Source organism: Macrobrachium nipponense, chromosome 1 (genome assembly GCF_015104395.2).
Source record: "Macrobrachium nipponense isolate FS-2020 chromosome 1, ASM1510439v2, whole genome shotgun sequence".
Classification (NCBI taxonomy): domain Eukaryota; kingdom Metazoa; phylum Arthropoda; class Malacostraca; order Decapoda; family Palaemonidae; genus Macrobrachium; species Macrobrachium nipponense.
The window spans coordinates 53,339,776-53,367,453 of NC_087200.1; the positions used below are offsets into that span (position 1 = coordinate 53,339,776).

General features: G+C 41.7%; 1 protein-coding gene across 2 annotated transcripts in view; it reads left to right on the forward strand.

The window, feature by feature from the left end:
* Positions 1 to 27,678, forward strand: part of LOC135219304 (uncharacterized) — a 347,240-nt gene that overhangs the window by 47,377 nt on the left and 272,185 nt on the right. For both annotated transcript variants that reach the window (XM_064255961.1, XM_064255960.1), the window contains exons 3-4: positions 2,901 to 3,008; positions 26,234 to 26,460. In XM_064255961.1, the coding sequence (XP_064112031.1) occupies positions 2,901 to 3,008; positions 26,234 to 26,460 (335 nt within the window). The remainder of the gene's footprint in view (positions 1 to 2,900; positions 3,009 to 26,233; positions 26,461 to 27,678) is intronic.

The following is a 27,678-nucleotide window of genomic DNA, read 5'->3' on the forward strand; positions in this document are numbered from 1 at the left end:
CTTAATGACAAGCAAGTTCGAACCTCCGCATACAGCCTCCTTTAGAGACTTAACCAGGAAGTCTTTGTTCCTCTTCGCTCTTGCTTCAGCCAAAAGGGTAAGCAAACTGCAAGCTTTGGAAGACAAAGTTGGGTTTAAGAAGAACTCAGCAATTTGCTCCTTCAAACCCCTTTTCCTGGCAAAAAATCAGAACCCTTCCAAACCATGGCCAAGAAGCTTCGAAGTCAAGGGACTTTCTTCGATTACAGGGCGAGAATTGGAGAGGACTCTGTCCGGTCAGAAGCCTCAAATTCTACCTTCAAAGGAAGAGGCAACTAGGAGGTAATATGGAGAGTCTCTGGTGCTCGGTCAGAGATCCGAAGAGAACCATTTCAAAGAACGCCCAAGCTTTCTTCATCAAGGATGTTATTAAAGAAGCGCATCTTTCCTGTGAGGACGAGCACCTCAAGCTCCTAAGAGTGAAAGCGCACGATGTGAGAGCCATAGCAACCTCTTTGGCTTTTCACAAAAACTTGTCTCTCCAGACTCTGGTCGAGTCTACCATCTGGAGGTGTAACTCAGTGTTTGCATCGCATTATTTGAGAGACGTGCATGTAACCTATGAGAAGTGCTTTTCACTTGGAGCATACGTATCTGCGGATTCAGTGCTGGGACAGGGAGCTGAAGCTAATCCTATTTAGTTTAGTTTAATGTTAGGTATTTTAACGGTTTGTGGTGTGTTTTTTATGGTTGATTGGAAGAGAGTATTGGAAGTTTACCCCTTTCAAATCTTAGCTCTAACAGTGTTAGGGTGGTCAGGTGGTCGGGATTGGCTGTTGTGCTCCTTGTTGTATATTGATACCTAAAGCTCTGTCATGTAAGAGGGCTAGTCCCCATTGATATGATACAGGTTAAGGCTCTGTCATGTAAGTGGGTCAGCCCCCATTGACACGATCCAATAGAAGGCTCTGTCAAGTAAGTGGGCCAGCCCCCATTGACACGATCCAGAAGGGCTATCGGTCTCAGGTCTCAACCTCGCTGAAGCTCTTGAGGCAAGCAGACTCATAGACAGTATCCATGAAGTCTTCTGCCCATTCAGGTAAGAACCAAGGTTTTTCTTTATAACCTACAACATATGTTGTTTCCTGTTTGTTAAATATGGTATTTAGCTGTCTCTTACCCTCCACCAGGGGTGCCAATCAGCTAAGTATATATCTGCCGGGAAGTTGCATGTACAAAAATAATATTGTTAAGATACAATAAAGTTTTGTACATACTTACCCGGCAGATATATACGATTAATGGCCCGCCCAGCCTCCCCTCAGGAGACAGGTGGAAGAGAAAATCTGATTAGAAAACGGGAATGGTTCCTAGTCCCGCCACCCAGCGGCGGGAAAGGGCAGATCACCTGACCTACCTGTTGCATGTGCCGTGAGTTTTGAATTCTGTCGGGACGTCAGAGACTATAGCTAAGTATATATCTGCCGGGTAAGTATGTACAAAACTTTATTGTATCATAACAATATCATTGTAAGGCGAACAATGTCCAGTCTGATCACCTGACTGCAAAACAGCAGCACTTCGCTCACACAAAGCATCCTAAGTAGTGAGGCAAGAAGATCTAGCTTGTGAGGAAGATGGGGAAAAGGAGGCATTTGTTCCCTAAATGACTTAATCCCTGTTTTTGCAAATTGTCATCTGCAGAATCTGTCACTAGCAAGAGAGTCTGTGTGTCACTATTTATAGCAGCTCAGACCTATAGTTGAATTCTCATTGGTCGGGCCAGTCTTGGGCGAATTCGGGGGTTTCGCATTGATGGTCACGGAAATTCTGTTGTGCGAGCAGCATAGTAGTGTGCCTGGTAATGGACGTCAGGAGTTCTGTCTGTAGTGGGAGTCCTATCATCCTGAGGGAGCTCCTGATTTTCTTGCATTGTCGGGGGGTCATTCGCTGCTCTCTGGGCGGCGGTGGGGAGGAGAAATGTTTCCTGAGTGATGTTCAAATTAAGTTTCTCCTTTCCTTTATGGAGGGCTTCGTGGAAGCCGCTGTAAATACAGACAGCAGACTTGCTACAGTTCCTCTGCTGACTTGCTAGAAGATGACCTGCAAGGAGGTTGAAATGTCACATGAATACCAGCTATACCAGCATCAAGACTAGCTGTAAACCAAAGATGACCCTGGCCTGGAATTGAACTATGCCTACAGAATATTACCAGCACTGATTGCGACCCCTGCTTGACCTGGACCTGAGATCCTATGCTGTTAATACCAGTATGTATACCAGAGTCCTGTTTTAATAAAATAAAAGATAACTTTCAGCACTTTCATAATTTTTAGAAATTCCCAATATGAATATTGACCAGTGAGCCAGAGAAGCAGATTATAAGAAAAATAGAAAAAACAATTTATAAAATCAACTCACTTATTTGTGGCGTTCTCTTTAACAGTATTATTATTATTAATTATTTTGACACTGTTTGAGACACGATCTTAATAGCAAGTACCATTTCCTCCCTAAATGAGTCAATATAGCATATTAAAAATTTATTGTATGATAGCTTACAAACTTTTATGTATCTGCTCTTCTAGTACAGATTCTTACACTGTAATTTCCTCCCCCCCAGCCCACCTGATAGATTTTGCTGAAAGTAAGTGCTTAGTTAGCTAAGCAGGGGTGTTAGAGGTCTGAAAAAATTCCAGGATTCCTTTGCCTGTTGAGGTACTTGGTACCAGTCTAATTGCATCTTTATGACATGAAGTATAAATAAAATAAGAGGTTTGTATTAATAGAATCTGAAAATATTTCAGTCTTAATTGGAGGATTATTGCCGTTTATGCTTGTCACTTTGGAATTTAATTGACTGACACAGGGTGCTGGAAAACTGGCAAAAATTAAAGTTTTTTTGTGAATTTTGTTGCAGGCATCATAGCTGAAGATGCAGCCTTATCAGCAAATGAGTCAAAAAGTCCATCATCACCATGGATGGGGTCTGTTACACAGAAAACTTCGTCTATTCCATTAAGTGCAGGTGAGTGTTACTGTTGGAAATGTATACTACTACCATATTCATGAATGTGTCTTAAATATCTTTACCAGTAGCATGGTATGTATACTGTGCATCACCAGTTTGTTTACATCTCCAGAAAGATGCACTTGATGTAATTCTCATGCAGTGCAGGATTTTTGGTATAGCTCTCTCTTTGTGTCTAAAATGTCTTTGTCATAAAATAAGGCAACTTCTGAAACAAGATATTGCATTGTTGAGTATTAATGTGGTGAAAGTATGTATGAGATAAAGGGATAAGAGAGTAGATAGAAACAAGAAATATTAATAAACATTACCTTAATATAATTTGTCTTTCCCTAAATCCCCCAAAACCGCACCAAAATTTACCACATTGGCAACCCTGTTACCTCCTATTCTGTGTCAGTTGGCAACACTCCCATTGACAGTTACAAAACCTTCTCTTTCAGTTGTTAACGAGTGCCCGTGTTGTTTACGTCATGGTCGCTCTTTATAAATTTCTGAAACCTTTTAAGCCTTTAAAGCTCTCATTATTGGTTAATGTGGCTTTATGTTATTTACCATATATGAAATCAATGAAATTAGTGAATTAACTTTTATTTCTTAATTGTGGATTATATTTTATATTGACGAACTTTTGCACCATCCGGATTTACTCTGTGACATGTTCAATGGATAGCCAAGATGATTCGACTCTTCCTTGTGCTAGCAACACCAGGAATTGCCCGGCTTGTGGGACAAGGATGAGTAGCAAGGAGTATGAACCCCATGATATTTGTAACTCTTGTTGTGGACAGGTTTGTGACTTGACTTCTCGTTGTGACTTATGTAAGTCTTGGTCTGACGTAGATATGACTGCATATTTTAAACATCAAAGAATCTTACAGCATAAAAGATTGTTTAAGGAGAAAAAGAAATCAGTGGCTAAACCTGTATTTAATGATTTCCTTGACTTGTGTTCCCATGGTTCTGGTTCTTTGGCTTTGGTATCATGTGATTCTGATTCCAAATTAATTAATGTTTTGCCACCTGTACAAGCAGTAACAAATGAAGTCGTTTCTGATTTTGACTCAAAATTTTTGCCGAAGGAAACTAGTTGGAATAAGAAATTTGAAACATTACAGCATAGTTTAGATAGAGACATTTCAGCCAAGTTTAACAAGCTGTCAGAAAATTTTGAAGCAGCTTTTACTAGGATGTCTAACAATCTTTCAGATTCATATTCAGCTCCTTGTCAGGCACTTGTCGACAATACCCTGGGAAACGGTGCGACAGGTACCCTGGCTTGTGAACCTTGTCGTGGTGAAGGCCTAGGGGGGATCCGCTCCGGGCAGGTGCCTGAGGATTCTTTACCCAATGTGTCCCCTGTTAGTCCTGTAACAGTACCAAAGAGCGCTATTTAGGAGAAGGGGAGAGGGGTATTAGTGTTAGACCTAAGACAGCTAGTCGTCAGGATGCTACTTTGGGGGAAGTTTCACAGTTAGGTTCTGACGATGATGATGATGACACGAATTCATGTGATATTGATGTTGAGTTCAAGAAGCTTTTTGATTTAGTTTTGAGTCTTCTTCCTCAGGAAAGGCCTAAAGAGCAGAAGCAGCCTCCTCCTCGCTGTATTACAGAAGGGATTTTTTCTTGACAGTCCACCCTGGTCGTGGGAGTTTTTACGTTTTCCCTTTGCTCAGCAGTTCGCGAGGGTGAGGGTAGACAGCGCAGCTAAACTTTCGAAGGTGATCGGGGAAGGGAAGAGGAAGCTCTCTTCTCTTTTACGACACTGGAGAGGTGTTTATCTGGTGGTGGATGATACTTCATCCTCCCAACCCCTCAAACCAAATCCTGATTTTGTCTGACTTTCGAGTCAGCCTTTGCTTTCCAAGATTTCGGTCTCAGTCTCGTTGAAGACTTTATTGCTATGGAGTCTGTTATGTGCTCCTTGCAGGAGGCTCAGTCCATCAACTTGTGGGTCCTCGGAGGTTTTTAATGTATGTCAAGGACTCTGGGTTTGTTCCTCCAGATGCTCCTCTTTTTGAAAAATTTTGCTTGTCTATTTCTCTAAGGCGTAACCTGTATTTGTTGCAGGTTTCAGAGATGCAGAGAAATCGCTTATTGTCCTCTTCTGCTTTTGGCAATTCCCTTTTTGATATGTTTGTACTTTCTGAGGATTTGAAAGAACATCAAGGCAGTGCATCTTCCGAAGCTCACTGGGCCTTATCAAGAGCTTTTTCCTTAGGTTTTCTTCCCTTTTCTTCAAAGGGTAAGTATAAGTTTAGTGCCAGACTTGCACCTTCTGCTCCAGCCCAACAACTTTCTTCTGGCTCATTTCTCTTGAGTACATTTTCTCAGGTTTCTGGCGCCCTGGCATCCTCCTCTGGCGCTCACCCTTTGAAACGTGGGAGAGGTTCTTGGCGCAGATCTAAGGGTAGAGGAAGAGCTCAACCTCCAGGAGGTCCTTCTTCTTCTTCCTTGTCTGTGTGTAACAATTTTCAGAAGTAGGAGCCATTACTTTGCCCGGAGACCGCATGCTACGAACCGAGATGTGAGAGGTCCGCTCCAAGTTCGATATAATGATAAACAAAAAGAATTCAACACAACAGTTGAAACTGGGGATACGAATATAGAAAGATACGCAAACACAACAAAGGTTTATTTACAAGCTTACTAACAAAGATAAATGCAGAATGGCGTCTCCTATTTACATACCACAAGTAAAATCTTACAATGCATGAACTGGGGAAACGGTGGGGTAATGAAAGTACTTGCCAGCCAGTTTTTCGCCGTCGGAGATCTATGCTCGAAGCGGTAGCTTCACAAAGGAGAACTGTAGTTGTAGACGTCTTCTTGACTCCGCATTGCAGAAAATAATGTCTATTCTTGATACTTGAAGGGCAGCTCGGTCGTCCACTCCTAACGACGACTTGAACAGAATTGGACCCAACTCTTGAGCGACTTTTTCTCTCTGATCCTTCGTCTGTTCCTTCTTCTCTTATCTCTCTCTGATGATCTCTGATCTCTGCTGCTGGGCTCTCACTGATAATCTGATCTGTGACTCTTACTGATGATCTCTTACTCTGATCTCTCCTACTCCGTCAGTCATATTTATACAATGACCAGGGGGCGGGGCCTATGGCGAACGTCACACTCCCGAGATTACGGGAACTTCTTAGAAGAATCTAGACGAAGAATTGCATCAGAAATCGCGGCGTTTCTCACGACACTTCGGCGCCTGTTACGTTCCCCAGCACGCCCCACGATTCCAGAATAACCGCGAGAGCAGGCGCCTCCAACTCATGCGCGAAAGCCTACGTGCTGCAGAACTTCTCAAAGATGCATTTTCCTTTCCTTTAACTCGTAATTCTTTGCTATGAAGCGCTTACCATGACACCGTAGTAGGAGCTTGTCTCTCTTGCCATTGGTCAGCTTGGCAGGAGAGAGCAGTGGACGCTTGGGTAGTGGAGCTCCTGAAGGTAGGTTATGAGAGACCTCCACTTTCCAATCGTCCTCTTGAGTTCAGCAGTGATTCCCCTCACTCAATCAGGGGTCAAGCCTTGGAGAAGGAGCTTTTGGCCCTCTTGGAGGAGGATGCCATAGAGCAAGCTCCTCCTTCTCCCAGGTTTTACTCAGGGGTGTCTGTGGTTCTAAAGGCCTCAGGTGCCTGGCGCCACATCATAGATCTTTCGGTCCTGAACAAATTCATTCTAAAGTCCAAGTTCTGGATGGAGACGGTTCAGACCGTTCTTTCATCCATCAGGAAGGGGGACTGGTTGATTTCCATCAATCTGCAGGATGCTTATCTGCAAATCCACATCCATCCAAAGAGCAGATCTTACCTTTGGTTTTTCACAGACTTGGGAGTTTTCCATTTTGAGACCCTCTGTTTCGGCCTCACCAGTGCTCCACAGGCCTTTTCTCGGGTGATAGCTCCTGTTTCAGCTATTCTGCGTTGGTTAGGAGTGAGGATGCTTCAGTATCTGGACAATTGGCTAGTCCAGGCCAACTCTCTAGAGAAATGTCTCCAGTTGAGGGAGATAGTTCTGTCTTGTGTTGAGTTGGGCATTCATGTCAACTTCGACAAGTCCAATCTAATCCCTTGCCAGATCTGACTTATCTGGGGATTGTTTTAAATTCCCAGATTTTGAGGGCTTCTTCTCAGAAACAGATAGACAAGCTTCTAAGTCTGGCCAAAGAATTTCTGTCCTCTGTAATGCAGCCAGTCCCTCTTTGGAGGACTTCTGGGGCCACTTGTCACCCCTTATCCAACTGGTTCCCAGAGGGCATCTCAGAATGAGGTCCCTTCAGTCAACCCTTCGCCATTCATGGGATTTCATATCCGAGGACACGGTAGTCGCCTCTTCTCCACAATATCAGAAGGATCTCCGTTGGTGGATGCAAGTTCACCTCCTCGAGTCAGGGACGTCTCTTCTTTCAGTTCCGCCGGACCTAATGTTTTGGTCAGACGCCTCTGATCAATGTTGGGCGCGCATCTGGGCTCTGAAGTCGCTTCGGGCCTTTGGTCAGAGGAAAGAGAGGATCATGTTCTGGCGGGATCACAAGCAAGTGTGAGATTGCTAACTACACTTTGGTGTAATTAGTTGTATAACTACATACTGTATTTATACGTAACTATGTATTTATTATAATTGTACCTTTCACTCAAACTGTTGAGTACTGTAATTATTACTGTTTACCCTTTTACTGAAATCTACAATGTATATTTAGTTTCTGTTAAGCTGCCATACAGTTAAGTTTACAAAATACATGAAACAGAAATCCAACATGGCGCAGTGATTGGTTTTGTTTATGCTGTCTACTGTCGTTCAAGAAGTACAGTGTTAAAATCTTTAGTACCCGTACACGATGGAGAAGCAAATCGAACAACTGGCAGCACTTGTGGCAAGGCAAGCAGAGATGGCTCATCATGCCCAAGAAGCAGCAACAAAAAGGGAAGAACGTTTAACCGCGATTCTAGAGGGTTTTGCTGGTACCTCAGGACATCATAGGAATCAGTCTCAGGCAAGGGCAGTTCCTGCACCACACTTGTCGTCTTCTGTATCTCTTAAAGAGTTTGGTTCGTGGCGTCACAAGTATGAGGGACATGCAGTGTTGACAAGAATGTCATCTCTCTCTCTTGCTGAGCAGCGGTCAGCATTGATTTCCGTGCTAGACGATGATTGGACCCGCACTCTGAGATATGGTCTCTCACTGGATGATGGAGCAGACTTGAAGACTATATTGGATGCCATGGAGTTGCACTTGCGCAACCAAAGGAATGTCATCGTGGACCGACGCGACTTTCATACAAGAGTCCAGGAGTTGCACGAGACCTTCGATGATTTTTTGTGCGGCATTAAAGAGATTGCTTCTTTCTGTGATTTTTGTGAAACCTGCATGGAGAGCAGACTACGAGACAGGATCGTCGTTGGAACCAGAGATGAAGAGGCTTTGAAACGTATGTTAGAAGAAAAGAAGCTCACTTTGCAGATGGCTATTGATATTTGCAGAGCATCGGAAAATGCAAATGCCAGTCGTGCTGTTATTCGGGGCAGTGAAAAGTATAATGTTTCAAGAGTGTCCCAATACAAGCAAGGTCAGAAGGCAGCCCATTTAAAGCAGCAGTGCTTTAGGTGCGGAGGTGAGCGCCATCTTGATAAGATGGCATGCAAGGCTCTAAACAGGGACTGCAAACAATGTGGTAAGAAAGGTCACTTTGCAGTGGTGTGCAGGTCAAAGGGACAGCCACTGTCTCCTCAGAAGAATAAAAAGAATAATAAAAGCACGTTCAAGCCTTCAAAGCAGAATCTATATCGTGTCATTGGAGATATTTACAGCAACTGTGCGTCATCACGTCCAACCCCTCAGATTTGCATCAGTACCACTCACCCCAAAGGATCAAGTTCAGTTATGTGGACACCTGACTCTGGAGCGGAGACAACTGTGATAGGACTTGAGAACGCTATATCTCTTGGAATTCATGAGAGTTCACTGGAGCCGATCATTATGGGTGGTCTTATTGCAGCAGATCGTCAACCTCTCACTAACATGGGTACTTTTGAGGCTTTTTTAACTTTGGGGAATCGTAGTACGACAACAGTTGTGTCAGTCGTCAAGGAAGTGAAAGGTGCACTTCTGAGCTGGTTTGATTGTGTAGCACTGGGAATATTACCAAAAAATTTTCCAGCGCAAATACAGCATGTTACATGTTCAGTGTCGCAACCACATATAGCATCGAGAACCAAGAAGGTTTTGGAGCCACAAGTGACTTCTAACACACAGGATGTTGTGCAGTCTGCAAGTACCAGCATTTTGGTGTCTGTACCAGTGGCATTGCCAAGATGGCCACACAGCAGAGACCCTACAGAAGCAGAGCGTGCAGAACATGCAGCTTCCATCATTTCTGCTTATCCTCATGTATTTGATGCTTCAGCTACTCTAAGGGAAATGCAGGGAGGTCCTATGAGGATTCAGCTGTCAGCAGATGCACGTCCTTTTCCCCAGTTACTTTAGTCGTACCAACTATCAAACTTTCCCTCTGCCACACTTTCCTCTTCGCGTTACTAAATACGCACAGGACAAATGGGTTACCGAAATACAGAACACACAAAACACAAACATGTTTACTCACCTCAGATTAGATACTCAAGGCTAGGTGCAGTGCTATCCTCTGGATATAGGCTAGTCTTCGAGACACAACAACCACTGAATTTCACTACCCAAGATAGACAAGCACCAAAACCATACAACAACTAAAAAAACAACACCCCAATCACTACGCAAACAAATACCAACAGCTCAAAAACAACATGACAAATCGTACGATAACTCAAACCTAACAACAAACCACAATCACCAACACTGTCTCCAACAAACAACCCGCAAAACCATCAAAATGCAAAACCAAGTACAACAAACCTCTTCAGCTCAACAACTACCAGACATGCACAACAACCATACAACATCAATATCAATCAAGAAAATACCAAAAAACACTGGCTACTTCTGACTGCCTGTCTTTTCCCGCTTACTGACTCCTTACGAATTTCGTAACAGACTCTCGCCATTGATATACAGTGAGGCCTCGCTTAGTCGCGGATCAGCAATCACGGATTCAGTTAATCACGGGTTTTTCCTTGGACCACTTCTCAGTCTATATATCGCTGGTATGAATCACAGCATCGCGGGCTTGTCGGTGGTAGGCTAAGCCTCGTCCGGTTCCGATAACCAACAAATGCATGAACAGATTCACATTATGATATTAACTGACAATAAAGGTAATAAAACCATTCTCACCTTATATATTATTGGCATATCTTCATAATATATAGCCTATTCATGGAATAAATCCACGTCATTGACATCAACTTGTAGTTGAGCGGCCAGCAGAAATGTAAACATTGAGTTACACTTCACAGCACCTTTGTCATTCTTAACCTTTTAGAAATGTTAATAGTAGTATTTTAATTACAGTAGTAATAGCATTTAGGAAAACATCAATTTTCAATTCGAACTTCATTATTGTTTTGGTATAACGTAATCAACTTCTCTGAACACTGCAGTCATACAAACGATAATTGTCATAGATTATAGTATGTTGTTTGCAATCAGCGACGAAGCGTAAACGTAATAAAACCATTTTTACCTTATATATTATTGTCATATATTCATAATAAAACGCAAATCTTATATATTATTGGCATATCTTCATAATGAAAAGCCTCTTCAAGGAATAATTCCTTGGGGAATCCATTTTTCAAAAGACAAAAATACACTTTACATGTTTACAGTATACAATGAACAATGATTACTTTATTTTGATGTGATTACATTAATATTACAATATGGTACTCTAAGCAGTACAGTAACTATTTTTTATCATAAATGTATATTCATTCCCCCAAAAAATACATGACCACCGTGACGTCACTGTTCTACAAAGTACCGATGTATTTTTACGTAAGTATCCTCTAAACTCTGTCATAAATCACTTTACTTACTTTTTTTGTGAAGCCCAAATGCTACGTATATTCCAGAAAATTAACGAAATCACGAATTTTATCATAGAGCAAGATTTGCTAATTACTGTTTTCTTCTTTTCATGACTAAATGCATTTATAGAATAAAACTCATTCACAAATTTTCAAATACTATGAATGTAAATAGCAAAATCTCTCTCTCTCTCTCTCTCTCTCATCTTTTACAGAAAAAAAAACTATAATACTGATCTATTTGTATTAATTCGTTAATAAAAAGAACAAGAGTTTGGTCCCCGAAAGAATAAAAATATGTGTTGCCATATTTTTATTCTTTCTGTGATTTACGAAACTGTGCTTCAATACAACTTTTATAGTTGACTCAGTGATCATCACATATTATAACAGTATACAAGAGAGTATCTTATCACTATCCATGTTTCATTTCTTATCATCATAAAATATTTAAAATACAAATTTCATTGTTATTCTCGAGCTAAGATAGTCAACAGTACTCTAGTCCCAAGCTGCTCTCTCAAGCTATTCTCGTCCTAAGCTGCTATCTTAAGCTATTCAAGTTACTCTCGTCACAAGCTGCTCTCTCTCTCTCTCTCTCTCTCTCTCTCTCTCTCTCTCTCTCTCTCTCTCTCTCTCTCTCTCTCTCTCTCAATGAAATATGAATTACTGTATCATAATATCATAAACTATTATGTACAAAGTTAATAATAATAATAATAATTCCATTAATAAATTTGTTTCTTTTAGTAACTAAATTGTTTTCCAAAATAATTCTTTCGGTAATAAACGTCCATCAGCTAATTCTAAACGTAAACAAAAGACAAAACTAGATTTTTATTGCTGTATTTTGCTGTTTATACATTAATATTATAGTTGGGTGCTGTAATCATTACAGTAAATCATGTTTTTTTTATCATAAATATGTTCATTCACGAAATAGATATACTATGTACTTTTAGTTTGGTGCAGCAGCCAAATCATGAAAATAGAAAGGAATTGTTAGGTAATTATAATTTTGTTTGCTGATCTGATGCAGGGGAAATTGAAGATAGGAAAGAATAACTTTGAAACTGTCTTGAATTTAGTTTAAGGTGATAGTTGAAGAAATATTTGGTGCTTGAACTAAAGTAGGCAGTTATAAACATTGAAATAGTGGTCTTGGGTAGGTTAATTATTTAAGTAGGCAGTTTAAAGCAATTTTCAGGGAGGGTACCAGGATAACACGGGTATTTACTTATCACGGGGGGTTCTGGGCCCTATCCCCCGTGATTAACGAGGCCCTAAAGTACTCTGTCTTTTCCCGCTTACTGACTCCTTATGAATTTCGTAACAGACTCTCGCCATTGATATACTCTGCGATTTCTCCAACAAACAAGCCAGATGCTTATGCCTGCCATCAAACCACTCCTTATTATCCATCCGCCAATTACTATCTCTCTCTCTCTCTCTCTCTCTCTCTCTCTCTCTCTCTCTCTCTTCATCTCTCTCTCTCTCTCTCTCTCTCTCTCTCTCTCTCTCTCTCTCTCTCTCTCTCTCTCTCATGCAACCCTCGAAGACATTGTCAAATGTAACTACCATTGTCACTCCTCTATAATGTCAATAAATTGGAGGGAACTAAGGGCAGTGTACCTAGGCCTTCTTTCATTTCATGATCAGCTGTTGGAGTCGGTTGTAGCGATCTTCGTCGACAACACCACAGCAGCCTCATACATAAGAAAGCGGGGAGGTACACAGTCGGACCTTCTCACTCAAGAAGTGCGATCAATCTGTGTTGGGCAGAAGGCAGGAAGATTACGTTGGTCCCTCAGTTAATCCTTGGTCATCACAACGTCTTAGCAGACACCTTGTCGAGACCGAATGAATTTCAAGGGTCGGAATGGACACTTTGCCAGGAAATCTTTGACAGCCTCAAAGAAGTAGCCTGTCACAATCGATCTGTTTGCCACCTTATTGAATTTTCGGTGCCAGATCTTCTTCGCCCCTTACCAGACTCCTCAGATTGCTGGGACTGATGCTCTATTACAGGACTGGGAGGGATTCAAGCATATGCTTTTCCTCCATTCGCTCTGGTGAGGGCAGTCCTCAACAAAGTGAGGGCAATCAAGCATCTGAATCTCACCCTGATTGCCCCCTTCTGGCCGCAGAAAGATTGGTTTCCCAGCCTACTGGAGGCACTGGTGGAGTCCTCCCTTCATCTGCTAGAGAGACCAGATCTTCTCAAACAACCTCATTTTCATCAGTTCCATCAGAGGCTCCACATGCTTCATCTTCATGCATGGAGACTGTCAGGAGATTCTCCAAGCAGGAAGAGTTCTCCAGAGTGGCTCAACAGTTGGCTCTTGCCAGATGGCAATCAACTAGAGTAATTTATCAAGCTAAATGGTCGGTTTTCAGACGTTGGTGTAGGTCTCAGGGCATTCAATTTCTAGACCTTCCTTACTGAAAGGGCCCTGTCATCTTCGTGTATTAAGGGTTACAGGTTGATGCTTTCATGTGTTTTTAAGGCAAGGCTCCCTGAAATCTCTTCTTATGTCATTAGAGATTTAATTCGATCTTTTTTCCTATCTCGACCCAGTCAGCGGTTGTCTCCTTCAACATTGAACGTAAATAAAGTCCTTCAAGCCTTGAGGTTCCCTCTATTTGAGCCTTTGAATACGGCCAATTTTATGGACCTCTCTTCTTCCTTGTCTTCCTGGCAACAGCCAAGAGGGTGGGTGTACTGCAGTCACTCTCTTTTCTTGTTGCCAGATCTGGACAAGACATAATTTTGTCATACCTTCCTGAATTGTCTGATAATCCCATTCTCAGGTCTTTCATTCTGAAGTCGCTAGGCCGCTTTGTCGGTAATTTGAATGAGGAATTAGTTCTTTGCCCTGTTAGGGTTCACTCATGCTATTTACATCGCACGAAGAACATTCAGGGTCGTCCCCGAAGTGTTGGTTTCACAGAGATCTTATTGTTAAAACTGGTGGTTTAGTTGCCCATGAAGGCCAGGCACTAAGAGCACACAGCATTAGAGCAGTCGCTACATTGGTAGCTTTTAGAAGAATGTCTGTGTTGCCAAGGTGCTTGAGGCAGTGACTTGGTGTTCTGATTCTCGTTTTGCATCTTTTTATTTAAGGGATGTATCTCTAGTTCTAGGCGACCTTCGTTCTTTGGGCCCGTTTGTGACGGCAGGACAGGTAGTCAGACAGGAGAATTGGGTAGTCTTCCTGTTTTATGTATGGTTGCTACCCATATCTTATCTTTGTTGTATTTGTATTCTTTGTTTTTGGCATTAGTATAACTTTTGAGGCAGTTTTTGGTTTAGTTATAATGGGGATTAGGTAGTTAGGTATTTGTGGGTGTTGTTGATGACATAAGGACTGGCCGCTTTACGACTCATGTTGCTTCCATTGTCAGTCTGACATTGGACCAGCCACTGGGTTGTCAGCACTGGCGACTACGTTTCTCCCAAAGTCATTGCTGACTTAGGACTAGCCACTGGTTCGCCTGTCCTGTCGACTCACACTTTCTTGCATTGTCTGTCTGGACAGGGAATTAGTCAATGGGTTGTCTTATGTCATCTGGCGGCTTGTTCATCATCTACTTTTTGTCTCGCCTGTTTTCTCGGAGTCAGACACTCTTGTGAGATCAGATTACATTTAGTAACTGAGTTTCTTGTTGACGAAATTGGTTGCATTGTTACACCCTCCGATGATTGCTTAACATGAGACCAGTTTGGACTGTCAGGCAGTCATCCTCCTTTCTCTTGGTCCCAGAAAGCTTGAGTCAGGAGTCGCTCATGAGATAATATCGCTGCTGGCAACATAGGGTTGCATTGATACACTCCCAGTGTCTGCTTAGCTTTGAATCGCCCAGGCAGTCCAGGCACTCATCCTCCAGGAAAGATTTGCCAATAACCTGCTTCTCTCTCTTGGCACCAGATATTCGTGAGAGCAGGTGTTGCTGGTGGTTTTAGTGCTTGATGACATCATCAGGGTGCAGCCTTTCTTTCCTTGATGTTGTCTGACTTGTCACCTGGTTGGTCACCAGACTTGTATGGACGGACTGACTATGCACTTACTCCTTGTTCTGTACTACCACAGTTCGTGGGCATTATGGTAGGAGACTTAGAGAGTTCCCAGTATCTTAGACTTTGGGTTGAGTTATTAACTCAACATAAAATTTATATTTCTTTTTTGTTTTATGTCCTTTTACTAATTTTTCTTTTTCTTCCTTTTCCATTAATCGGATTAGGTCGTTTCCTCCTATTCTGCCCGAAAGGGAAATTTTATTCAGATTCCCCTTCCTTTTCAATGTGGTTAATCAGGCTAGATAAATTATATTAAGGCAATGTTTGTTAATATGGAAATTTTATAATAAGATTAATATTAATAATACTTACCTGCATGATTTATGCAGTCCCACCCATCCTACCCCACGATCTGCCTATCACAACTGACTTTCAAGGGAAGGTATTGAAACTGTCAACGGCAGTGTTGCCAACTGGCAGACAGAACATGAAGTAACAGGGTTGCTAATGTGGTAAATTTTGCTGTGGGTTTTGGGGATTTAGGGCTAGATAAATTATACAGGTAAGTATTATTAATATTAATTTTATTATAAAATTTCCATGCTTTTTTATATAGTAGTACCTCGAGATACGAAATTAATCCGTTCCGAGGCGCCTTTCGTATCATGAGGGTTTCGTATCTTGGACCACATTTTACATGTAAAATGGCTAATCCGTTCCAAGCCCTCCAAAAACACCCCAGTAAATTTCATAATAAAGCTAAAGTGACCTATAAACAATGAAATGCTACAACAATTTGGACCATTCAATACCTAAATTAATAAAAAAAAATGCAAAATATAACCTGTAAATAAAGTGTATATTAGTGTACATGGTAACAAGAAATATACTGTACGTAAAATGTGGAAGCTTACCTTTCGAGTGAGGCTACGTACATATGTAACTATCCAAGGAAGATTGCCTCTGCCTGCTTTTCACAATGCTCCTGTGTGAGCCTTTTCGGGGGGTGTCTTCTACAAATGATTGCACTTTATGAAAAGCGGCTTTAATTTCTGCCGTTTTTTTTCTTTTGTACATATGTACATACGTACACTTTAAAAAATATATGTACACAATTCCTGTGTGAGCCTTTTCGGGGGGTCTTCTACACATGATTGCACTTTATGAAAAGCAGCTTTAATTTCTGCCGTTTTTTTTTCTCTTTTTTTTTTGATTTTTAACTTTTTTTTTTACTTTTTTTTTACTTTACGTAGTTTTTTTTTTTTTTTTTTTTTTTTTTTTTTTTACAGAATTTCAACTTTCTGTTCTTTCTTTGCACCTCATGACTCTGTTGGCCCTGGTGTCCATCAAAACCTTGTTCAACCAAATGCTCTCTCTGCAACTGATTGGGGTACTGAATGTTCGGCTGCTGACCCTCAACATAAACTGAAGTGCCTTGATTATACGTACTGGTATGCATGTTGTAAATGATTGGTCTACACCCTCTGTTCAGCAGGGAGTGGATATTCTACCAACCTAGCAAAGTTTCCAGTTATCCCATGAGAGAGACCTTGATCACTTATCCCATGTGAGAGATCTTGGTAACTTTTTTTTTTTAAATAACGTACACATTGACGATCCCGAAAACGAATACCGCGTGAGTACTATAACAATGCTGGTACCGAGTGGCCAAAGCACGCCACCACGTATACATAGTAGATGCATGATGGGAGGGACGCTGGCCAATATGAGAGAAGGATTTCATGGCCGCGACTAGCATCAGGAACCAATGGGAGAGCAGGAGGATGGTGGCGAGTCTACTAGTACTAAGATGGCGGCGCGATTTTCAAAATTGTTATTCGGGCGAATCTCGGACTTTCAGAAACCTTTCGTATCTTGAAAACTTTTCGTATGTAGAGCCGTTAAATTTTTCATATTGGCTTTCGTAACTTGGATTTTTCGTAAGTTGAGCCTTTCGTATCTCGAGGTACTACTGTACAGTTGACCCCCACTATTTATGGACTTGCATATTCTCGAAGTTTTCTATGGGCTGTATATACTATGTACACATTATTCGCAGATGATTAGCCTATTTGCTGTATTTTTCATGGAGAAATATTCACAAATTACTGTATTTTAATATAACTTTCATGACTGCCCTTTTTGTGATAAAACTGTGTATTAAAAAACTTATGTATAAGCAATTTTAGAGAGTTTTATGTTTTTAACTATCAAAACAGGCAGTTCTAAACATTTTTAGAGAGGTTAAGTATTCATGGATTTTGCTATTCACAGGGGCATCTGGTACCCCATCCCCTGTGAATACGGGGGTCTACTGTACTTGGTTAAAGATTTTTGCCTTGTTAGAATTCAGTAGTAACCCTACACACTTGTCGATTCCCAATCTGCCTACCATTCTTTCTACATTCCCTGATCCTTCTGTTCAAGTTTATATACTTCATTCTCCTCTACAGTTCAAGCTAAAATGCAGCAAGATATTCAGTTCCTTACCTCTTCAGCAGCACAATTGGTAAAATGTCAAAAAGAATCTAGGCTAGCAATGCCAACTGTTTCATTTTTTATTTTACCATGAAAGAGGGTGAGCCTGAGCCTCTCTGTCAAGTAGTCAATCTCTGGGCTGCTCTGTGTTAGTTCAGTGACCGTCAGAGAGAGATTTTTAGGAGGTAACCATGTTGTGCCAGCAGATGTAGGAATGTACCTCTTACTACCTTCTTGGTTGCCCCCACCCTGAGTCAAGAAAGTTTACCAATTTTGCTAAGTGCAAGCTGGTGTCTTGCCATCTTCATTTATCCAGATATCATCTGGGCACTAGACATTTCTTCCCTGCCTCCATTTTCTTTTGCTGTGGCTTTTTCCTGTATTAGGAATTTTTTTCTGCCTCTTCTGATAATCTTAGGCTTCTTTATCTCAGCCTATACTATTTTCTTTCCATGATGCCTACATGATTTTTTTTTTGTTTCACCTGTGGATTGGATGTGTTACCCTCCTGCACTGTATCTCCTTGCTTTACATCAGAACTTCCTCCACAAGTTTGTGGTGTTTGTGTTTTGGATTTTCATTGTTTTGCACCTCACAGCACATCTGTTAACACACAAATTGTGACTTGACTGATTCAGGTCTTGGGTTTCCAGTTCAGGAACTTGTGTCCCAAGAAATTTCCCTTTGATATATGTCTCAGGCTGCCAGTTCTACTCTTTTTGAAGCATGGACTAGCCCAGTCTTGCTACTTATGGGAAATATCATCTCTCCATTTTTCCCCTTAGCAGACATTGAATTCCTGCAAAAAGAAAGTGGGAGGGGTCAGGCAAGGCTTCTTGGCCATTTGCAAATGTGGAGCAGCTTTGGAAAAGCCCTTTAAATGATTTTGCTGATGTCTTGGGTGCTATTGAGGAGAATGTTAAAGACATAAGTTTATTGTGGTTCCTGTGGTTTAGCATTCAGGCAATAAGACTAGTGTGTTTAAATATCTCAACAGACCTTTGTAGATGACTGGTTAGACAGTTCATGCCTATGCCAGTGTCATCCTGAAAAGGAAGGAAATTTGCGCTTGTCCTTTTCCCATAATTATTATCACTCCAGGACAAAAGGTCATGTTGATCCTCACCCTGCCGGCATCTGTATATTGTTTTAACGTCTAATTGGTCCACAGTATCCCAGATAACATAGGCAGGAAAGAGACCAGGCAACTTGTTGTTTAAAGCACCAGACTGACTTTCATTCAACCACCACCTCCTCCTTTTTTCTCCTCCCGCCTACCTCCTCCTTCCTCCTCCTCCTCCTCCTCCTCCTCCTCCTACCTCCTCCTCTTGCTACTCCATTACCTACTCTTGTTTTTGGTTAAAGGAATTTACCTGAGACTTGCCCTTTTAAGGTTTCACAAGGAAATTATACCTTAGGAAGAAGCTTACTTCTTCTATACTAATCAAATGTTTCATCTTGCCTTTAGTTACTAGTTGGTTGGATATTCACTCTCTTCTGCCAATTTGGCAAGCCTTCTAAATCAGAACCTGGGGTGTTGGAGGTACTCAAAGAATGGTGAGAGGTGGAGGTTCATATACTCAACCTGATGACATCAACTGCTACATCTGTTGTTGCTGCAACCACAAGGAGCTCAGTGCTGTTGAATTTCTTTCCTCTTTGGAAAATGCCCCAGGGCAAGACTCTAGCAAGGAGTGAAATGCAAACAATGTCCTTCTACCCTCCTCTCTCTCTCAGTGCATAACATACAACTAGAATATTAATTATAGCTAGAAGTGTTCATGAACTGTTGGTGATTAGATTAATGTCAGAATAGTAGGATAAAGTGTCGATTAAGTTAGTTTTTCGATTGAATTATTACAAATTTGATAAGGATAGCAACAAGTGGCAGCAGCAGCGGAAAGCAATGGAGAAATCTTCCTTCGCCTTGCAGACATGCAGTACGATGACTTAGCAGGAAGGGAGCTGGCATTTCTTATTTATGAGATCAATAACAACCCTAACCAAAAAGATGCAAAAATATTCATAGACATATTGGAAGGATATGATCCTTCAAACTGGAGCAAGTCTGCAGAAAATATTTTGAAAATAATGGAAGGAGTACCAAATAAAATTCAAGTGATCAAAAGACTTATAAAGGAAATTTACATCAATCAGCATATTCCAACAAAGAAAATGAATAAGGTGAATATTGTGAATATACTGATTGAAGCAATAGGGAAACGAAGGCCGAAAACATGTAATTTATGTAAGGTGTGGTATAGCATTGTAAATCCTCAAAACTTGATCAGGAAATGCTATGCCTGCCACGTACCAAGGCATCCTCAATATGCAGAAGTCCAGCAAAATACAAGTAAGGACACAAGAGTATTTTGCTCAACATGTCTATCATGGATAGCATAATGTTATTAAATTGAGACTTAATGTACAGATAGTAGAGGATGAAGAAGATGAGGAAGAGGAAGAAGAGGAAAACAGAAAAAGAAGAAAATAAAATTGAAGTGATAGAAAAAAATAATGAAAACAAAGAACAGGACAAGAGTATGGATGCAGAGATACTCATAGATACTACATATGAGGCAATATAGAAGCATACATACGAAGAAATAAATTAACAAGATAACACAAAATAAAATCCCAAAGAGGCTCTACCCAGATCTTCATACAGATGGGAAAGAGCAAGAAAAAAAGAAAATAAAGACAGTCTGCACCCTTTTGAAAAGAGGGAATTGCAGATTTGGTGAAAAATGTTACTACAAGCATCCCAAGGTATGTCACAATTATGAGATTTATGCCTGTATAAAACTCTATGTAACGGCTAATATAAAACGGTGTTAAAATTACGACAAAGTGACAAACGAATATCTGAGATGTGTCGCTAATGCTTTTTAGTGTGAGAAGAAAGAAGTTCGTGCATGCACGCCTGGGTAACGCTTGTAAACAAAACAACAGCTTGATCCGTGAAATCCCAGCATCTCTCAAGGCGCATGATTCAAAATTTTTTGTCAAGTAGGCCTATAACTATTTTTCCGTTAATATTTAAAAAAACATTTTTTAGTCGACGTGAAATACGTCAAATTAAGCATGCGATAGACAATTTTAGTCAACATAAAATACGTCCAAAAGGCGTTTAAGGGTTATTACCCAAAAAGGAATATGAATTCATAATAATCATGATTTATTAACATTGTCTTTGTAAAAAGAGAGTACACGTTCGAGTTTCACCTCTGATATTCTCTTGCTTTTACATTTGTTTATCTTTGTTTCGGCAAGAATTTCATCATGAAAAAGAGGAAAATACAAGGGGAGCATCTCACTAACATACAAAAAAAGAAAATTCGCTGTAATAAGCCCAATTAGTGAAGGAGAGAGAGAGAGAGAGTTGCGTAGGAAGGAGTGCCCCGTCTTGCCTGACGCAGTGCCACAGGCTACGATATATGAGCAAAGAGATCATCATTTATGATTAAATTATGACAAATAACATATTTATGGTTTATTAATACCCAAAAAAGAAATATGCATTCATAATAATCATTATTTATTAACATTGTTTTTATAAAAATACAAAGGAAAACTTTGAACACCCGTATCTCAAAACTATATTTATTGACCTTCAAATTCTATCTTCTCACTTAGTTTTAAAGCTATAGCATTAAAAATTGGTATATAACTCAGAAAGACATTGTAGAACAATCAAATCAAGCCCTTTTTTCCAATTTTTCTTTTGTCTTTTTTTTATAATTTTTTTTCTTAATTTATAGGGTTTATTTTGTTACCATTATGAAAAATTCATATCTAGCTAAAAAATGACTTTTAGAAAAAAACTCTTCATTTGATTTGAGGTCTACATCAGGTCTGTATATGGTAGTAATCCCAGGTCTTAATATTAAATATCAAGGGAGGAGATAGAATTTGAAAAATGGTTATTTTCAGGATAAGTTTCGCTGTCGTCACAAAACCGAAGGTCAAAGGCGAAAATCATATGCGGTTTGGAGATGTCCCAAGTCACCTTATTAAGTGATATGAATGTCAAAGTCCTGTCCTTAAGAAATAGCATTAGCCAGCCGGCCCCCTTAACTGTCCTGGACCAATGACTGAGGCAGGCATAGCTTTTGCAGGTACTGTTGTTAGCAGGGCACTCATTAGGGCCATGTTGTCAAGCACATGACTGGCATAAAGTAGCTGGTGCCAAAGTTGGTTTTGAAGGTGAGGTTTCACTTGCCCTATTCTTCTTACCCTATTTGTAGGTAGAAACGATACGCAACTGGTTAAGTGGGGCAGAAGTTGCATTTTTAACTGCTTCATATGACCAATAGATCACGACAACATCTTGTAATGAGGAGGTGGTATCCAAGAAGATTAATTTCTGCACTAGCTCTGCATCTTGGATGCCCATCAAAATTATCATTTTTAAATGGTCTCCTCGCATGTAGCTGCGTTCCGTGGGCAAGTCGACTTCGTCCGCATGCGTCGAAACCTTATGAAGAAATCTGCAAAAAATTCTCCCGCCATCTGTTTACAACTAAGCAATTCCCTACGGCAAAGAATTTTGTTGTGAAAACCTTCATGGCAGACTGCAGGGTATCCGACACTTCGTCTGCAGTCTTATCTGTGGAAGATGAGATCTGCAAGGTGTGCTCCAACATGTGCTGAGTTTTAAATGCTAAGCACATCCGCAACTGGATCTTTTATTTTTCCCTAGGAAGCTTGAAAAGCTCAACCTTGATGGCAAAATCATTCCACTGGCATCTCCATTCCCTAAACATTTGGAATGTTGCATCAGCCTTAAACGGGGGAGGAGTTTGTGCCGTCACTTTTTTATGGAGGGGGAAGAGAGGGTTGACTGTTCCTGGTATGGGGTTTTCCGAGTGGAAGGTTTGGGCATACGAAAGCGCCTGGATAAGGGCCGTAAATCTTGCATTTTCTTTATCTCTGCACATATTTTCTTCCCTTCTCTGTAACTCCTCTTGTGCTTTTCTGTCTTTTTCAGTGCTTCATGCTGGGAGATCTCTATGTTGTTTAGTTGTTGTTCATATGCGGAACAAACCTTCGGTCTTAACAATACAGTGGACCCCCCGTATTCGCGTTCTCCAGATTCGCGGACTCACACATTCACGGACTCACACATTCGCAGATTTCTCTCGGGAACATTTCCCTGCATTATTCGCGGAAAATTCGCGCATTCGCGGTATTTTTCTATGATAAATATCCACAAATTCCTGTTTTTTTTTATGAATTTCATCATAAAATGCACTTTTTATGATAAAACTATTAAAAAAACCATGTAGGAAAATTTTTAGTGGGTTTTTCTTGAGTTTTAACTAACAAAATAGGCTGTTTTTAGCATTTTTATAGGGGTTCCAAACATTCGCGTTTTCTAACTATTCACGGGGGGGTCTGGTACGCATCCCCCGCGAATACGGGGGGACCACTGTAGTATAACTTTCCCAGCGCCAGCTGGTAACTGGTTAACACAATCAGAGATTGTAAACCAAGTATTCTGTGAGATCGGACAACTCCTACGTATACGAGGCAGTAGCTGGTCAGAGACCTCACATTGGACCTCGTGATGCTCCAATCTTTCCTTAACCACCTTGGGGAGTAGATGGTTTTGCTTTTGCTCTCCTACCAAGCCGATAATTTTGTGACCGTGTTCTTTCCTTTCAGTGTGTTGTGTGCAATTGTTTCGGTTTATTATGGGTTCCTTCGAGTCTTCGCAGCGTCATCAATGCATGTGCCCAGGTATTCAAGGTTTCTAGTGTCTACGTTTACGGATCTTCAAATGACATGCAGTAGGTGCAGAGCTAATTATTGTACTATTATGAATCCCTGCCCGGAATGTCGTTCCTGGCCTGAGTCGCAGTGGAGGGTGTTTTACAAGAAGAGGGAACATCAAAGAGTTTCAACTCTTCCTTCTTGGGAGGGGTTTTCTTCGCCTTGTCTGGATAATTTGTCTGCTCCCTTTCCCACGATCGCTCTTCCTGTGGCTAGTTCTAGTGTTCCTGTGTCACCTTCTTTTTCTTCCATTGATTCGTCGATGGAAGTATCAGGAGTGCCACAGGGTGATGTTATGTTTAAATGTAGCCCCCTCTCCTTTGGGTTTCAATTCTCTACCTGAGAGGGAAGAGGTTACACCATCTAATTCCTTTGTTTCAGGTTTGGAATCATCCGAGATGGTGGTGGTTTGGGCGTTGCATGGGTTACAGGGCTCACCTTCCTTGGATGGACTGTTGTCGCATTTCTTGGAAGCTCGTAACTCCCCTCCTGCCTCCATTACTCTCCCACCTCCCCCTGGACTCCTCTATGTTGGCTCTTGCGTACTGCCACCTTGTGGAGCCTCACCAATATTCTCTGGGTTGCGCCTTATTGCTCTGCCAGTGAGGACTTCGACTAGCACCGGTCATAGAGATGTCGTGACGTCACTCTCAGCCTGTGATGTCAGATGTGGCAGCCACTCCTCCTCCCGTCACAACGATGTCATCGCTTCCCGCTGTGATGTCATTGTCTTCTCTCGCTGAGCCATCCAAGGCATTTCAAGCAGTCCTCAAGAGGCTGGACTGTGTTGGAAGGGATGTTATTTGCCTTCACTATGAAGAAGATAAATCGTAAACGTAAGGTCTCTTCTTCACCTCCTGCTTCGAAGAGACCTTGTAGGGAAGGGAATTTAATTCCTCTTGCTTCTCCTCCATTACTGCCTCACCATCGTGTCAGAACGTTGGAGGATCAAGGACTTTGTGGTTTCGCCTGCTGCGAGCAGAGGGAATGCAGTGCCTCCTGCCTCTCATGACCGTGTCTCCCCCATGCACGTCAGTGTTCGTGCAAGTGAGAGGAGTACTTCGCCATGTCACCGCAAGGTCATGCTTCTCCATTGCAAGTTCGTGTTTGTGAGGTTGACCGTGAAGCTTGTGGGAGGAAGGCATCCTCATCTTCGTTTACATGTCCGTGTGTCTCCTGTGTGTGCTAGTAATGCATCGTCGTCTTCTCTTCATGGCCATGTTTCTCCTCATGGACGTGTTCGTGATAGTATGAGTGTTGAGTCTTCACCTTCCGTACGTGGACGTGGCTCATCCTTGCACGTAAATTCTGATGATTTTGGAGGTACGGCCTCTTCATCCGTTCCTGTTCCAGTTCATTGGTGTAAGGATGATAAGGCACCGACTAAAAGGTCAAAAGTTGCAGAGACGGAGGTGGTCCAAGCTGTGTTTAAGGATTCTTTACTCGACAAGACTGTGATTGACGGTCGGAAACATGAGGTTTCCATGGCCCGTGGGTTTTCAAGCAATCCTGTCCACTAAAAGAGCTTGAACCTCCAGCTAAGAATCTGTCCCCCTGTCCTCAGAAGTCTCACTCGAGCTCCATTTGAACCCTTAGGTCAGTCATCAGGCAGTAATCTGACTCTGAAAATAGTTTTCTGTTGGCCTTGGCATCCTCAAAAAGAGTTGGAGAACTCCATGGTCATAGTTATAATGTGAAACACACCAGGGTTTGGGGGTCTGTAGCCTTCAGATTTGTCCCAGAATTTGTGGCCAAAACTTAGAATCCCTTGGTGCATGATGACAGATTTGCCTCATTCTCAATTCCGTCACTGAATGACTTTGTGGACGGTGACCAGCAGGAACTAAGGCTTTGTCCCGTCAGGGCTCTGCATTGCTATCTGAAAAGGATTCGTCACCTTAGACCTGGGTATCAAAGACTTTTTGTCAGCATGGGCCACGTCAGAAAGGAAGTTTACAAGAACACAATTTCTGTCTGGCTACGTGAGGTAATTACTCAGGCATATTCCTTGCTCCCCAGTTCTGTTACAGAGACTGTTCACCCTAGAGCACATGACATCAGAGGCTTAAGTTCCTCTCTGGCTTTTAAGAAGAACATATCTGTTCATAGAATTTTGAACGCTGGTTCTTGGCAATGTCTAACCATGTTCATTTCCTTTTATTTGAAGGATATTGTGCACAGGTCCTTGGATATGTTTTCCTTGGGCCCTATGGTGGCTGCCTAACATCTTACAGGTGATTGTTATTTGCTATGTTCCTATGCAATAGGCAAATCTACTTCTCTGTAGCATATGCTCCTCCCTCAAGCAAGGGAGTGGGGAGTGGTGACAAATCCCTGTGGCAATTAATCTGACCATACCACATTGTATGGAACCGAGCAGACTGAGTTTTTGGGTATTCCCCTACCTATTCTCTCGCAGGCTATGATCCCTTCCTTTAGAAATCAATCATCTAAGAAGGATGATCGGGTAGGCTGAACCCCTAGCCAGTTCAGGGTGCTTCTACCTCCCTCCAAGTATAAGTTTATCCTATTATTAAGACCAAAGGTTTGTTCCGCAAATGAACTAATGGCACATTTTTAATCAATTTGCATTTTTCATAGCCTCTAAACCTGACTTAATGTTATACTGCCCTCCTTTAGCCACCCCTCAAATGGACTGGATTGGAAGAAAGACTGATGTGTCGTGAGGTCCCAAGCATGGTCGGTGACCAGCTTCCATCTCGTAAGCGTATGGGCTGCCAGGTGCCACAGATTCCTTGCTTTACTATATTTATTGTTTTTAACTGGTTTCCAGCTGGTACTAGAAGATCATCCTATTGTTAAGACCTCAGGTTTGTAAGGTATGAAAAATGCAAATTGATTAAAAAAATTTCCATTTTACATGGGGAGAGTCTGGTACATTATTTATTAATTAACTGTTTACATGAAGATAGATTTTTAGTTTTGCAGTTCAAACATCCAATTCTTCATTTTTTCAGGTGGATCAGAAGAATCAGAATCAGTATTAGGTCTGCCAGTACGTTTGTCTGCAGGAATAGGAAGCACTGAGGCTGGTGACGTAGGAAGAGTCGATTTAGTCAGTGAGCTCCTTAGTTTGCCTCAGTCACTTGACTCAGCCCTTCGACTGAATATGGCATTGCAGAAGAGGTTCCGTGATAGAATTCTGGCTCTAGAGAGTATCTTTTTAAAAAATGTTGAAAGTCAGGTAAGTACTACTAGTACGTATATGTATTGAAAGAAATAGCTGTAGTGGTAATTTTTATTTCATTTATTGCATAAGCAGTGTTCACTGTTTTTGTACATGAACTTTCCTGCCAGATATATACTTAGCATAGGTCTCTGACGTCACGACAGAAAATTCAAAACTCGCGGCACACGCTACAGGTAGGTCAGGTGATCTACCTTACCCGCCGCTGGGTGGCGGATGTAAGAACCAGTCCCCCTTTCTTGTCATATTATTTTCTGTCGCCGGCTGGACAACACCTGTTGTTCAGTCCTTACGATAGTTGAATTCTTTCTCGTTGCCAACGATTTGGATTTTGGTGAAGTACCCTTTGTTTGTTGGCTTGGCATACGCTTTTTGGATTGTTATTTGGATTTTTCTTTTGGATTTCTCTTAGAATATATAATCATGGATGATTCTGAAGTTAGGAAACCTAGTTTATTTAGGGTTTGTTCAGTGAAGGAATGTAAAGTTAGACTTCCTAAAGCTGCATTAGATCCTCACTCTGTATGTACGTCTTGTAGAGGGAATGAATGCTTTTTTATTAACCCTTGCAAAGAGTGTGAGAATTTGGATGAGGATGGTTGGAAGGCTCTTTCTTCTTATGTGAGAAAGTTAGAGAAGGATAGGGCGCGCAAGGCTTCTTCAAGGAGCTCTAGTAGATCGAGGGTGAGTGAAGTTGACGCTGAGAATCCTGTAGTAGAAGTAGTTCCTTCTCCAGTTTCAGCCCCTGCGCCCAGCTTTGAACCTGAAGATGCGTTTTCGGAAGTTGCTTCCGGGAGAGCCTCGATCAGGAGTAAGGAGAGCCTCTCTCGCTCTCGACAAGGTAAGAGTGATGATAGTGCAAGTGATCAGTGCAGTGCCCCTAGTGCAGTGGAGGGTGCGTCTGACCGGCTCACTAACGCTTCGAGGCCTAGACCTCTTCCAGACTCCCAGACCCAGTGGAGGAGGAAAGTCGAAAGCCGCAGGAAGGTTAGGGAGAACCCCCACCGGTCAGGCGTCCCCTCGGCAGATCCTGTTGCTCGTTCCCAGGCTGCCTTGGACCGAACCAAGAAGGATTTATTGCGCCAATGCTTCTCGTCATCTTCGTCGCCTTCTCCTGAGCGTAGATGGAGCACCTCGGAGTCGTCTCGCCCTCTCAAGAGGCCCTGGAAAGCTCCTTGCGCCCTTCCTTCCAGCCCCGAATCCTTCGCGGAAGAA